The sequence below is a fragment of the Netta rufina genome (genome assembly GCF_964035555.1).
Source record: "Netta rufina genome assembly, chromosome: Z".
NCBI lineage: Eukaryota > Metazoa > Chordata > Aves > Anseriformes > Anatidae > Netta > Netta rufina.
The window spans coordinates 51,923,605-51,939,817 of record NC_140126.1 but is presented as its reverse complement, the minus strand read 5'-3'; the positions used below and the strand labels follow the sequence as shown (position 1 = coordinate 51,939,817).

Sequence of the window (16,213 nt, the reverse complement as noted above, 5' to 3'; positions counted from 1 at the left end):
GGAAGTCATCAGTCCCAACTACAGAGAACTATCCTCAGCTGCTGTTAAGAGCTCTGCTAGCACAGGATTAGGAAATACTTTGGTTTAAAATGTTCTAGAAGAGACTCAAAATAATCTTTTAAGTAAGCCACTGACATCCAAATCACCAGCTACCTTTTTAAAGACAAAGAAAGCTTCAACAATAGCTTACTAGTTTTTGTATTAAATTACTGATAATAAAGCTATGTTGCCTTCTGCAGAGCTAGTTGTGGTAAATGACATTTGAAAATAAGCTCTTACAGATATGAAGGCCTTCTCTCATGTACACTGAACATAACTACACTGAACTTCGCTTCCTACAGCCATTGTTTCCACAAAGCATTTCAAAGACCTATCTACCTCCTACCCCTCAAATTCTAACTGTAACAGAAGCCTAGCAAAACAATATTCATTGTGTTTATTCTTAGTGCCTGATATAACTTTGTAAGCTTTGGTGCTTTCAGTTTTCCATCAAACTGTGTGATTAGCCTCGCAGCTGAAATATTACAGCTCCCATGTATCAAATCATCTCGTTATACAAAGTTATCTAGTATTATGGACTCTTCTGTACCTTTAATTCTTTTGATGCCTGTTTCCTCTTCAGTTTCACAGCAGATAATTTTCTCTTCCAAGGTTATTCTGATATGAGAGCTCTCCAGCAACTTTTAAAGCAGATTTTTGTAAGACCCATCAAGATGAACACAGTATCAGGACCACCGTGTTAAAAGCTCTCCTACGTACCTCTGCAAACACTGCAAAGGAAGTGTACAAGCAGGATCCTGAAGTGATGGTTCCTGCTGTTGGCTTCCCACACAGTGTCTTCAATAAACTGGCGTGGATTGCAGTGGCTGGTCACAGATTTCACTATGCAGCTTATTTAACAGAGTGGCAGCAGGCATCTGCCAGGCAGTATGGCAATGGTACTCACCACATTCCTATGCAGCAAAGGATGGCTAGGAAACAAATCAGGGCTTTGCTTACAGATTGCCTGCCCAGTGGGTTAACCCATATCCCCAGTTTCCCTGCACCCCACCAGGGGTCACTAACACCACATCACAGGCATTCCTCAGCAGGGCAGGCAACTTTATTCTTCTACCATAATAATTTAAAGTATTTACACACTGCACAGTCACTCTTTCACACTAACATATATTTACTGGTACATTTATGAACCGTATCTAAAAGACTCTATAAGGACTGACACAATTTGGGGTTTCCAGGCATGAAAATAAAAACTGCAGCCTTCTAAAAGACAGCCATTTGGAGCATATGCGAAAAAAACAATGTTCCCTGTAAGCCTAAGTTCTCTCCAGAGAACATTCACTAGCTTCAAGATATCCACGTTTGGCATTAACTAAAGTTCTCTTGGCGATGGCAGACGTCAAGAACGAACATGTGCAAATAACATTTTCTCAAGAAATCCCCACAGTGGGAGGAAGAAAACTGAAAACTCTTAAGGGGAAGTACTACATTTCTGAAATACTATTTACCTGAGAGGCTCACAGCTCAATGCTCATATACATATATACTATATATGTATATACACAAAGCATCTAGGGAGAGGCATTATTCAGTTTATAGTGTCTGCCCCGAAAGTACATGCATCACCGCAGCAACGCTAGGCTTGTCCATCAGCTTTCAGCCATGTGACCTTTAAATTCAGAGCAGTGATGAGGAAGTTCAGCCACCCAAAACAAGGAGAAGCCTGTCACCATCAGATGCAACTCTGGGAACCACAAAATCAGACACAGCATAATTCCCCAAGTCTAACTCAGCTCAAGCAGCACCATCACACAGTTAGACCGACAAAACAAGCTGCCAATGGATCTAGCCTAGAACAAATTTTCACATTCTGCCTTAACTCAGTTCTGACTATTTTCATCTCATGTATTCCCAGAGTAACACCTGCATGCAGTTACACATCCAAAAAAGGAATTAATTAGTTCATTTGAGAAGACTACTGCTGTCCATACCACACAATAATCCCTAACCCTGCCAGAACTTCATAAACCCTGCCAGTCTTCATAAAAAACATGAGCTTTCGCTGTACGAATGAAGTCCATCTCCCTCCACCAAAGCAAACACAAGCTCAGTTTTTTTTTTCATTTTTTTTTTTTTTTTTTAGCAAAGGCAAATGCTACTTGGGTCTTTTGTCCAGAACAGGGCTAATGCATCAGTCCAACAATGAACCTCAGATGAATAGTTTCAAGAGGGAAACAAGCCTGTCTTAGAGCTGGAGTTACTGTAGCATGCACAAACACTGCAGTTTCTTGCAGCAGATTAAGACACTATGTAAAACCAGCCTTTAAGCCACCAACTTGTTCTTCTCCCAGTTCCTCAGTAACAGCAGTCAGGTGCCTCATTTCCCTCCCCACTTTTTAATATACTGATATAATTAACACGTAAGTGCAGAATGACTTAACCTTCCAGGGCAGAACCATCTGCAGCAGCTACTTTGAAGAGGAAATGTTACACACTTACAGAAGTACACCATTAGTGTCTTTCAAAATCATCTCTCCAATGGCTCTACAAAGCTACATAAGTCTCACTCAAACACATTCACTTAGCTTATTTTCAAACTCATGCCATGGAAGTATGAAATGTCAGAATTACATAGCAGGTTCTGTACATCATGTTATCTGAGATAGCCTTCTGAGCTAATGGGAAGCACTTCACTCTCTCCCTCCAAAGAAGGGAGGACCATTAGGACAGAATATGATTCCTTTTTAAATTGTTTTAACTAGGGAACCCAGTAAAATACAGACATCATTACAGGACAAGAGAGGTGCTGTCTCTACAGTAAGAGAAAGTGTAGAAAATATCCCCATGAATTAATACAGTAAAAAAATCTGTTAAACCAAGCAGTAGCTAGGCAGAGCACTGAGTACTGTATGTACATGTGTATATGTATAATATAGTTACTCAGATACACACATAAATATTTAATATATAAAAAATAAAGTGCTTTCTATCAGGTCCCAATGTAGGGACATTATAAAACATTTCACCAACTGCAAAACAAATAGATACAAAGAATACTACATCCAACGTACATGAGAACAGTTAACACAGTATGTACAATCTGGTGGGTGTCCCAAGACAAAACATCCCTTCATATACATTGTATATACATATATACTCATCTTTACTCAATATATTATGACAATATATATTTCAAAACTTTGTTATAGACAAAGAAAAAAACAACAACACCTACAAAAACACAACAAGGATCAAGCACACAAGTCCAAGACTGACAAAGAATTGGCTACCCTTGCCCACAGCACCACCTCTGCTGCTGGGAAAGATATGCCAGCGCTCCTTTCTGGGGTGCAACGCCTCCACATCCTGCAAGGCACTGTGAGCAGCAGCCGTGAAGTTAGCATCACCAGTGGTAAGCAGGTCAAACACACATGAGTAAAAATAGATGTCCTTCACCAGCATCTTCTCGTTGCATTTGGTGGTTGCAGATTCCAGTGTGTACACAGACCGGGGATGAGCAGTGCCTACCTGAGGGAGCAACTGGCCCCTCACGGGTAAAGGCAAGTGGCCACTATCATCTATACGTTCACTTGAAGGGCAACCATTCACACACAGCTGCAGATCCTGACTCTCCTCGTAGGCCATGGCCAGCTCTTGAGGCATGCGAATGGCCAGCGTTAAGTAGCGCCCAAGCTGACGTATGTACACCATGGTCCCAATATGCCTGGCATGCATTTCGATGTATTTGCCACTGACTTTATCCACGATTTGCAAGCTCTTGGTGTTCCCATCGCCTCCACCTGTTGTACCATCAACAAAAGCTGCAGGCAAGTCATCAGTCACTGCTTGGTATACCTTCTGATCCGTACAGTCCTGGTATGATTTAAAGATAATAGTTATCTGGAGGGGAGAGAGAAGAAAAAAAAAAAAAACAACAAAGGTTAGTGATCATGGGGGAAAAAAAAAAAAAAAAAAAAAAAAAGAGTCATTTGAATCTTTTTTCCATTTTGCAGCTGAGATTTTCTGGGACTGCCCGCTAGTCCAGACTTTGACACTTGTCTGCATTCATGCCTAAGCAGAAAACAGCCTGTACACATGCTTAAAGCAATATTTTCCCAGGTGGCAATTGTTAAATTTGTTCTTAACTTGGCCTGGAAGCAACAGTATTAGCATGTGGTAACTGCAACAAGGTCAGGAAAGGAAAAGGCTTATATTTAATTAAGCATCACAACTCCCTGTTGCCTGATGGTTTCTTAACACTTTGGAATGCATCCTGCAATCACAGTGGAATGATGTGCCAAATAATTCCTGCACTACTAGCCACCAGAGCAGAACTGGATTGAACTGCGTGAAAGCACAGAAAGGACCACAAGAATTCAGCTTCCCTCACCCACAATATTCTCACCACCTCTCTCACAGTGACTGTGTGACCTTTGTCGGGTACTTGTTACTTCCTGGAGGTGTTGCCGGGATTAGCAGGGTGAGACTGCTGTAAAGGCACAGATGTATTTGGTGCTGTTATCAGCCACCAACACAACATGCACCAAAATGAGATGTACGAGCACGAAGAACAGCTAGTCATGTAAGTGCTTATGGCTCCTGGATTCATCCAGCCCAGGAGCTCCAGGATTTGACACTTCAGTCTGCTGCTGCTCAGTAATGTGCTGATGGAGAACCAAAGCAACACCGAAAGATACTCCAAGTCATGCCTTTGAAGGGTGAGCTCCAGCACAAAAACCACAAGTACAAAGCAATTACTCAGTCTTTTAAGATTATGACTGGCCTTTTAAACCTTAGCACTTATTTGAATACGCCACGAAGGAAAGAGTAGGTCCTCCAGTCTTACTTGAAGGGAATAATCAGGCTATTTGGCACACCAAACTCAGAGTGCCTAGTGGCTTTTTCAAAAAATAAAATTACGAGGAATCACGTATAAATGTTACAAACAGAGATACTTCTTCCTTCACAGTTTTGAAGCAGAGTAAATAATGATTTCTTGAAAAGGTCAAAGGATATTTTGTACCAAAAATAAATATTTTTCATTATTTTCATCCTTGACTGGTTGATTACATCAAAATTAATTAGTCTGTCATTTAAGCACTCTGCTACAAGATTCAGAGTACTCCAAAACACATTAGAGGGTATTTCAAATTAACGTTACAATTTTCCTTAAGATCTACTTTATGGCAACCTCACATTATAATTTCACTTAGCCTGCACACTTCTGCTCAACAGCTTTTGTTTCCTACCACTCTGCTTTGAAGTCAGAGCTAGAGGTTAAGTAAACAGCTGCACTACAGACAATCTGAATAAAACCTCTAATCTCTTTAGGCTCACCTCTCCATGCCAGTCATAAAAGACAAAAGTCTACCCTTTTCCCTCCTTCCTCTGCAATAATTCCTCCTCTGGAGTATGCAGACGTACTCTAAACAGTACTGCATTGTTCTTCAGTATTTGGCACGTCCTGGTTAGTTGACACACTCAGTCTGTGTCTCTCACCCACACTGACAGCACTCGCTATTTTCATTCCATATGTTCTTGCTAGTTGCTGTCTGGAATTTTCAAACGTTTTTTCTTTGCTTTAATCAGTTACACAGCTAGTTCGAGACCATCATCAGTCAAGTGATCTGGTAAGCATATCTGTGAGCCACAGCTAAGCAAGGCTTGAATGCTTGTGATGAAGATTCAGAAAACATTCAAGCACACTTCTTGTTGTAAAGACCACCTCACATCTTTGTGCTTGTTGAAGTAAACTCACCAACCTAGAGAAGAGATACTTGAGATTTGGAAAGCGATTAGTGCTTCTGCACATAATCCAGAGCCTCGTGAAGTAAATCAGGTGTTGTATTTTATATAACAGTTTCAATTAAACAGATTTCTATCTCAGCCTGCTCAGATGAAGAAGCTACTTCCTGGGACGCTTTTGTGTTGCTTTGCAAAGAAAGAATGATTTACATTTCAGCAGAAGTAAAGCTCTGCATCCACTCAGCAACAGAGCGAATCTGGAGATAACAAGAGGCAATGGTTTTAATGACAGACAGAACTGGCTGCTTCACAGAACAGCTAAGCAAGGGACCTAGCAAAGTTTACCAGGAAGCATCTAAGTCTTCTCTCCAAAACTCCTACCTCTGAAAGAATGAAATGCAAACAACTTCAGAGACAGAGAGGGAGAACAGAAGCCTTCACCCTAAGGCAAAATCAGCAGCCACAGCTTCATGCTGAATGAGGGATGAACACCTAAGTGAACAAAGGCCCCCAAATACTTTGCAAGGATACCTCCTGAAGAGGATCAACAAAGAGACCATTAAGACTTGCCAAGGACAACCATATTTAAACATTGTGGCTCTAGACATGAAGTTTGGATGTTGCATTTTCTGTCCTATCATATTGCTCTAATCTAGATCAATACAACCAGAGATCTGTAAGGTCATCAAATCACAGAATGGTTTGGGTTAGAAGGGACCTTAAAGATCATCTAATTCCACCACGGGCTGGGATATCTCCCACCAGACCAGGTTGCTTGAAGCCCCATCCAACCTGGCCTTGAACACCTCCAGGGATGGGGCAACCACAGCTTCCCAGGGCAACTTGTTCTAGGTGTGCAGAATTTATTCCTTGTATCTAATCTAAACCTACCCTCTCTCAGTTTAAAACTATTACTCCTTGTCCTATCACTACAATCCCCGACAAAAAGTCCCTCTCCAGCTTTCTGATAGGTACTGGAAGGCCTGCCCAGAGCCTTCTCTTCTCCAGGCTGAACAACCCCAACTCCCTCAGCCTGTCTTCATCGGACAGGTGCTCCAGCCCCTTGATCATTTTCATGGCTCTCCTGTGGACTTGTTCTAACATGTCCACGACCTTCTCGTGCATGATCTTCCAGAGCTGAATGCAGTGTTCCCATGGGAACAGGGAGAATCACCTCCTTCACCCTGCTGGCCACATTTCTTCGGATGCAGCCCAGGACACAGTTGGCTTTCTGGGCTGTAGATGCACATTGACAGCTCATGTTGAGCACCTCATAAACAAACAGCCCCAGCTGCTTCTCATCAAGGCTGCTCTGAACCCATTCTCTCTCAGCCCAGCCTAAGGTCCTTCCCTTCTCACCAGTTCCTACCTCAACCTCGTAACTTGGTCCTGAGGGATACTGAAGACCTTGTTGCAAAGGGAGATGAAGCAAGTTTAATTGCAAAGCTTTTCCTGTTTAAGTTTTCAAGGTGACATTTTTGACTATGTCATACTTTTTCCTTTCTCAAACAAGTTTAGCATGTGCACACTTGTATGCCTACTGCAGGAAAATTCCTCAGGAAAGAGGCTGACAAAAAAAAAAAAAAAAAAAAAAAAAAGAGAGTTCATCCAGATGTTAGAAAACACACATGAAGTATCACATGCAAGAAGGTGACACTACCTACTGAGCAAGAAGTGACTTTGGAAAAATCTGAAGGAAACTCAAGAAAAATACAGCCCTGATGGCTTAGTAGTAATTTAATTAAGCACTGGAGAATAGGTAGATGTTTCAGCAGAAAGTTTTATGGTATTAGATCGGTGGTCTTCAAATATCCCTGGGAAGGCAGCGAAGGACTTTATGTGGTATGTGTAAGGTAGCTTTTAAGAGTTCATAGGTAGACAACTCCCTAGTGTACATGACGGCCTTAAATGACATCCAAAAGCTTTCAGAGTTCAAATATACATATAATTAAAAGGATATATTTTTTTAAAACCCAGTGCATTAAATAACTTTCAATCTATAACAGATATTTCCACAGCTTTTCTTTCCTGAGGGCCGCAACAGGTGTGAATCACGCACTGATCTAAGAAACCAAGTACCACCCAAAGAAAACCACCTGAGTAATGGCCCACGCAGAAAGGTGGAGCTAGAGAGACTTTATTAAGTAGAACCAAAAGGATTCATTGTAAAATTTGGATTCAATATCCTAATTTCAAGTTACATCACATGCTACTGCATTTTAAGATGCACTGCATGCCTTTCTGGATGAAACAAAACCAAAAGGTGCTTCACAAATGCTAACGACTGCTCAGCCCATCAGACAGCACTAGGCAGCAGAATCTCTCTCTCCACATCCCCATGTTTTGTGGTGTGCCATGACTGAAGTAGCTGTAGCTCAAGGACACCAGCAAGTCCTATGAAGGCAAGAGGTCTTGGGGCAGGGCAGAAAAGATTTAAGGACTACTTCAGGGATGCTGCTGGGGCCAAATTCTTGGAATCAGTGAGGGTTGAGGATATTACAAAGCAAAATACTGCAATCCCTCTTCAGCCTGCTGGTCACCTACAGCAGCACTGTGTAACATTTTATCCTGACACGTTAATTACTTCAGAGGAGAAGGTGTATGGATTCCATGCACAGCAGAAATAAAAAGGAGGTCGATCTGAATACAAGATGGAGTTCAGCACTGAATTTCCAAAAGGAAAGACAAGATCACTCAGGAAAGCTTCTCTCAAAGTTACTGTTCATAAATCACTCAAGAACCATTTCACACCTAGTGTTAATTGATTTAAAAATTACCTACAACTTTACTTCCTAAAGCAACGTGAATAGTAGCTAAAATATTCTACCTCTTTTTTTCAGGCAGACCTCTCCCTCCTCAGCAGTGAGGGAGTAGCAAGCAGTGAGAGCAAACAAGCAAGGAAGTAAAGCCTAAAAGACCCCCAAGGCTTTAAAGGCATTCATACAGATGCTGCTGGGTGAGTCCTCCTGCGTACTCTGTTTTCCTCTCCCTAAAGGAAGGAGTTCAAGCCAGTGAAGTCCCTGTAGCAGTTGTCCAGCAGTTCCACAGATGTAACACACAAAGAAACAGTTTAGTGCCTGACAAACTGCCACAGCTTGTCCTACAAAAACCCTTTAGTACGTCCAGGTTGTTCTGAACACCAGGAAACAGCACAGTTTATCTTCACACTCATGAAGCTGGCAAATCACCAAACTCAACAGATCGCCTGTGCCCAGGAAAGCTGTGGCTGTTTTTCTGTGTTATTCTCCTGAGACTGTCCCAAACCGTGCTGCACATCAAAGTAACCCTAGGAAAGCTTTGCACATAGGGAACGTGTCCATGACAGAATTAAATGAGCTTTCCTGATGGACAGGATCATGAGGAATGTGCTGAATGCACAAGCACAGAGCTGAGGCTTGAGATAGATGCAAGAAATTGTGTCAGAACTGAAGCTTTGCATTCCCCTGACAAGTCTGAGTTCCAAGAGCAAATACAAGACCAAAGAGCTTATCTGCATCTTCTGTAGAGCACAGAGGAAATCCCTCAAACCAAAAAACACAGCACCCAGCAGACAGTATCTTCTGCTGCAGCCTCTGCCTAAGAAGCTAACCTCAAAACTACATTCACTGCCTGTCTTGCTGCCAGGATGGTGCCAACATCCCTTTCTCCTGAGCTTCTCTATCACCCATTGCTATTCATAACAAAAAAAAACTACTTATTTTCACATGCTGTGAACTAACCATCATTTGGTTATGGTCAAAAGGTTACTAGGCACCAAAGCACCAATTTGCCCTAACCACAGTTGCACAGTAGAAGTTTATTATTTCTTCTACCTTGTCTTCTATGAAGCTGACTATTCATGGAAAAAAACAGGTATAGAAAAATAAAGCACACCAACAGGTGTAAATTTATAGTTGTAATGCATGAAAAGGATTCTAAATTAGAACCTGTCACACTGTTTAAACCCGAGAGGAGGTTTCAGTCTGCCCTAACTGCAGTGCAAACACAGTTCAGGGGACATTCAGCAGCTAGCTGTTTGGAAAGTCTAGTCAAGGCACAGGCAAGAGGCTCTTGCTGTGAGAAAGACGGCTTGTCTTAAAGGCACTGGCAGGCATTTGCCTTTCAGAAATATCCCAAATCCGCTGCAGGTGCTCCTGCACCTGCAATTTTCAAGCTGTCCACAGCTACCTGCTGAATCATTTGATTGGCTTATGCCCAACTACATGCCCAAGCACGGCACTACCTTGCATGGAGTGCAAAACCCCAGGCCCTTAACTTTACCCTTCTGCTTGCAGTTCTCTCTACTCTTCAATCACTGAAATGAAACACTCTAAGGTAATAGGAAGAGGAATCAGCTTTTCTTCATGGACAAAGCAGCTTTTAACTGATGTCCTCCGACAAAACTTTAGCATGTACTTCTGAGAAATAAAGCCAAATTCAACTTGAGCTTAGGAAGAATGTCTATAAAGATGAAAAAAATAATCACACATGGTTGGTTATCTGATGTTCCCACTTAAGAACAACTGAAGGGTAACGGGAAGACAAGTTCTTTAATATTGCTTGAAGAGTAAGTACATAGTATTCAGTCTGCACTGATCTCCTGAAAAACAACAGAAACCATGGTGCAAAAGAACTATTTAAGAGTTTTGACTCTGAGAAAAGGAACACTTCCCTGCTAACACAGCCAATAGTCAGTTTAAAATCCGTATGCTCAGTAAAACAACTTCAGTAAGAGCTCTTTGTTTTCCACAGCCAATTTGTTTTTCTTTCTCTGTCCTGCCATTCACTCTTTCACTCTCAGGCTGTCCACTACAAAGCACCTAAATAAGGAAAACTAGCTAATTTCCAATTACTGCAAGCAAGGAAGGTTTTGGGTAGGGAAGCCCAAGCGCCCCTGCTCCATTTGCTATTTGGGACAACTGCACTAGTGATACAGAGAACAGCTGTCATCCTGATGGAAGCCTTGTAACCCTTAAATGAAGCACACAATAATGCCTTCTATTTAATGCATTCTCCAACATACTTCCTACCTGCTCCCTCTACAGCCCCCTACATCCATTCTCAGAAAGCCCCTCAAAGTCTGCAGTGTTCTGTGTCTAAAGCTGGAGGAAATCAGATATAAAGACGCCAGTAACCTACACAAAACTCATACAGAAGTCTGCCAGAAAGAAAAAGAAATTGACCTAAGTCCAGTTACTTGGTGACAATCCCTTATTATCGATCTGAAAGGCCTTGCAATCCTATGCCAAGAGGCATAAACAAAACAGACCAGCTAAAACAACAACAAAACACAACAACAAAACAAACAAACAAAAAAAAAGTTGCAAGTTTCAGCTGGACCACAGAATATACAATAGCTTTGTTCACTCTGGATACACAGATGTCCTCACTATGGGCAACAGGAAAATGCAAAACACCTACCAAAAAATTGCCCAGAGCATTTTGTGAATATATACACAACTCCCACTGGAGGACATACCTTTCCAATTAAGGAATGAAAGGAGGAGTCTTACAGCTTTCCACACTTACCAGCCAGATGCACAGAGTAAGTTGGGGGGAAACAGATTTTTATTCCGCATTCTTTGTTTAAAATGTCCTCCTGGCTTTCTCTTCTCCATCATGAACTTACTGGATGGCCCTCAGACTGCTGGGGTCACTTGAGTCTCGTAGGTTTTGGAGTGACAGAACAACTCTACAAATAATAATCACTTTGCTGACGATTCCTTAAAACATGGTACACCAGCATGCTATGATAAATCTGAATGCAATAACCACCCATATGGCGAAATGATAGTTAAGCCATTTTCACAAGCATACTGTATATAGGATGAAGGTGCAACATTTCATTCCTATGGCTCCTTAAATTACTTTCCCTAATAAATAGACATTCAGGATAAACTAAAACCTCTATTCTTCTCATCTCTGTTTTCATTATGTCTGCTTTAGGGTGGTTGAAGTAGTCTAGTTAGCAGTTTAGTATTTGCTTTGGCTTCTGCACAATTTAAGATCAGCATAAACCTTTGTTATTATTTCCCATTAAAGACATATCCAAATAATGGCAATGACAAAACCAAGACTAATGATGCATAGCATTCTGGAAGCTTTTCTTACGGAGAAGGCAAACAATGGATCTGCATGCTCTCAGCTAGGAGGAAATACTCTGTAAGTAAAATTCACTGAAATTATCTTGGTAGCTCTTTAAGGGTACCTTAAGCTACCCACCCATGGCCAAAATAAGGGAAGTACATCCAGCAGACATTCCACCATCACAGAGTGGAACACTTGCAGTGAAAATGTTACAGGCATCAGTGCAATAGTGGTAGTGCAATTTTAACAAGCCTTTTCTGTATCTGTTATAATAGTCCGCTTCATAAAGACATCAGGGAGTTAAGATGACGATGCACTGGAGGTATTGAAATTTATCTTGCTAAATTACTCGTGCATTCAAAAACCTTCATTTTCTACAAACAGGTGCACTGATACAATTTTGATTACCTGCCAAAGAAAGAAAATGCTCAAGGACTGTATACCAGGTAACAGAGACTACTATTAGACACATTTCTAATATCCTAAGTCATACATCTTATTTCATTTAATTGTTTCTGTGGTCAACTGTATCTGTACAAATGCAGGAATACCGAACCATGATTATAAAAGAAAAAAATACATTATCACCTTTTCCAGAATGCCAGGACAAAAACAAAACAAAAAACTTTGAGAGTAGAAACAAAGACAGAAGGTACATTCTTTGATACATGTACTTTTCCTCAGTATGTACAGATATTTATCTCCTTAAGTTCTCCTCTTAGTTATCTGCATGAGAATACATATACCAGCATAGTATGCTACTGTAGTCAATCACATCTAGAATGTGGCCAGGTAAATGTTAAGATATCATCTATCTACTACCATCCCATTCTGGCCAGCCACAGTATCTGTGGACAGAAAGACTCTAGTTTTATCTCTATGAGTAAGGAAATAAAGAGCTTCCTGCAAAACTTAACAAAACTGAGGGAAGAAGCTTACTGGAGATATGAAATCGTACTTCCTTGTACTTCAGCATCTTGCAAGAAACCCACAGAATAGATTTCAAGGGACATAAGTCTAAATCTCTTTTGCAAAGCATATTCAGCTTAGCCTCATGCCTTCATCTTACAGTCTTTAAGAACTGACAATACAGACTGTTTGCTGAACAATAACAAGTTAGGAAAAGGTGATTTTGAATTTCCGTAGTGTATCGGTCCAACCTTTGGCCTCTCTCAAATGCCAAAATTTGCTTCACTGATATAAGCATTACGTAAGTTGGCATCTCAGAACCCAACAGAAATGCATGTGACATGACTGATTTTCACTTATTAACAATACTGCACAGTCATCTCCTTGGAAAATGTGCTCCCTCCAACCTACCTCTGAACTTAACAATACAGTGAAAACTCTCCAGTACAGATAATCTTGAAATAATCTTGTACATGCAGGATCAAGGTATATTAGTCTCTAAGAGCTACACTACCACGGCAAAAACAAAGGCTATTTCACTTCAAAAAGCAAACAAGGCAGGTGGCAGTATCAGCTTCAAACATACATTCAAGTCATTCTGCTTACTAATGAAAAGCTACCTTCAAAAGTTCAGAGCATTTTTTTAACCCCAGACTCAAGGTACACGTAAATCACAGGACATCTCAGCAAGGCTCATGCTGTGTATCTCATTTTCTTTCTGTAGGTATACCTGCTACCTGCCTTTGGCAGAGAGAGTTAAATATTTTTCTTAAAAGAAGGAAATGACATATGCCATCAATACACATTTTCCTTCTCTAGCCACTTGAAGTGGTTCGGCTGATAGCCATTTTAAGCCTCGCCTGTCTGAAAAGGTATATATACACACTTGGCAGGATTTTCAGGCTGCTGGTTCTTTCTAGAGCCAGGGCACTAAAACCTTTTAACAACCATTTGGCATTAATGTCATTTTTTGCTACCTCCTCTCAGTTCTCTGCAGTTCCCCTCCTTCTCTCTGCTCTGAATCCTCAACATCTTGGTAAATCACAGGTTTGCCACTTTGTCAATGGATTTTTGTTCTCTACTGTTATGGCTATACAACTTAGAGAGTTTAAGAAAAGCAAAGACGGTCTTTTCCTTCTCCTTGCCTAGAATTTCTATTTAGTGCAGGGAAACAGATGCTGCAATTTGATACCTGTTTTGACAATCAAATTTATTATTCTTAAATGCTTATATTGTGAGATGTATGGTGAATTTGGGGCGGGGGGGAGAGAGGAAAGGAGGGAAGAGCCTGGGGAAGAAAAGGAGCTGTTTTATTTTTGAGAAAATAATCAATTTTTCCAGAAGAGGAGCCTAGCACTTTTAATTTCTCAGACAACTTAATTGAAGATTCTCAAGCTGCAATGCTCCTTTAACCATTACAGGCCGAGCCACTTACTCTACTGTCCTGGCCTTCTACTTCTGTATGCATACACAGTGTTTAAGAACAATCCATACCTTATTTGTAGCAGTAGCACTGGATCCTGGGACCACAGGCACATTCGTCACTTGCACTGATAAGTAGTTATTGTCTATGAGAGGCCAAGCACCTTCTACTTTGCATGTCTGGAAGTGATCCTTAAAAGTCCTCAGATGAGGATCACCAAACAAGCCACAAAATAGGTACGTGGGGGTAGTTTTCTCCCCTCCGGGATGTTCGCTGGCTCCTGTGTGGCCACTGTAATTGCAGGGATCGTGGGTTACTTCGGGGTTGGTGGAGGACGTGGGTCCGTCCTTGGAACAGTTTCTCTGGCTCATGAGGTCGCTGATCCCGAGGACTGCAGAATGGTAGACCAGGTTTCCACGGCATACTTTGGAGTTGCGGTAAGTGCAGGCAGAGTACGCTCGCAGGGCCTTGCAGAACTCCAAGTCAAAGCCATCGAGGGCTGAGTTCAGCTGTGAAGTTAGGGACACAAAATCGGTGGTGCACTTCTGAATCCGACAAGGCGTTTGCAGCTGGCAGTCACCTAAGCACAAAAAACAGAAGGTGGAAAGCAATCAAGCGAACCTCTGGCACAGCAAAATCCTGTTCTACACCCACATCTGCGGGAGAAAACATCCTGAAGACAGATTACGGTGCTCGCTTGCTGTATTAGAGAAAAAAAAAAAAGGGGGGGGGTTATGAGGCAGAAAGGCAGCAATAAAAAGAGGTCTGCAGGGCTGAGATGACCCAAGCATGACTTCATTTCCACCTAGACAATGGCAAGCAGCGGATTAAAAGCATTAACCCCAGCAAAGCACGAGCCCGGCATTTCTCTCCCGATGCTATCAAGGCGATGATGCAACCCCGTGCCTCAGCTAATCACTTGGTCAACAGGCGAGCCTCCATTTCAGCCCTTTACACGGCTACCCAGCCTTCCCTTCCCTTCCCTTCCCTTCCCTTCCCTTCCCTTCCCTTCCCTTCCCTTCCCTTCCCTTCCCTTCCCTTCCCTTCCCTTCCCTTCCCTTCCCTTCCCTTCCCTTCCCTTCCCTTCCCTTCCCTTCCCTTCCCTTCCCCTCCCCTCCCCTCCCTTCCCGCTGGTACCCGCACGCAGCAGCACCCCCAGCCCCAGCAGCAGCCCCAGCAGCGGCTGAGCCCCGGCGGCGCGGGCGGGCGCGGCGCTCCCCATCCCATGCCCGTCCATGCATGGCGGCGCGCCGGGACCCGCACAAAGGGAGGAGCCCCTCCCTCCCCTCCGCCCTCCGCCCTCCGCCCGTCGCCATGGCGACCCGCGCCCGCCCCTCCCCGCGTCGCCCCACCCCATTGGCTGCCCGCGCTGTCCCTCAAGGAACAACGCTCCCCCCCCACACGCGCGGCACCGCCCCTGCGGGGAAGCCCCGCCCCGCCCCGCCCTCCCCGCGCGCGCGCGCGCGCGTGGCGCTGGCGTTGGTGCCCGCGCCCCGTCCCCGCTGCGAACGTGACGCGCGCGCCCGCGCTGCCACGCGCCGCCGTCAGGGGTCGCGTGTCCGCCGCGGCGCGGCCCCGCCCCCTGCCGCCCAACCGCCGTAACGGCTGCGGGCTGCAGACACAGCGCCCCCCGGTGGGGTGCGGAGCCCGGGGGGGGGCTTTCGCCCTGACACCGTCCCCCTGGGCTCGGCTCTGGGGAGGGCGCACCTCCAGTGCTGTGTGCAGCTTTGGGCCCCTCACTACCAGAAGGACATTGAGGCCCTGGAGCGTGTCCAGAGCAGGGCTGTGAAGCTGGTGAAGGGCCTGGAGCACAAGTCCTGTGAGGGACTGAGGGAGCTGGGGGTGTTTAGTCTGGAGAAGAGGAGGCTCAGGGGAGGCCTCATTGCTCTCTGCAGCTGCCTGAAAGGAAGGTGTGGGGAGCTGGGGGTCGGCCTCTTCTCACAAATAACCAGTGATAGGACCAGAGGGAATGGCTTCAAGTTGTGCCAGGAGAGGTTCAGGCTGGAAATGAGGAGACATTTCTGCTCAGACACTGGGACGGGTTGCCCAGGGAGGTGGTGGAGTCACCGC

The 16,213-nt window shown here is 43.6% G+C and overlaps 1 protein-coding gene across 1 annotated transcript; it reads right to left on the bottom strand.

Annotated features, from left to right (window-relative positions):
* Positions 1-2,945: 2,945 nt before the first annotated feature.
* Positions 2,946-15,365, bottom strand: RGMB (repulsive guidance molecule BMP co-receptor b; the record flags this gene model as incomplete). Its single annotated transcript, XM_084305029.1, has 3 exons — positions 2,946-3,900; positions 14,215-14,723; positions 15,281-15,365. 3 exons carry the CDS (start codon positions 15,363-15,365, stop codon positions 3,232-3,234), a joined length of 1,263 nt encoding a protein of 420 aa, XP_084161155.1. The 3' UTR covers positions 2,946-3,231.
* Between the last annotated feature and the right edge of the window lie 848 nt (positions 15,366-16,213).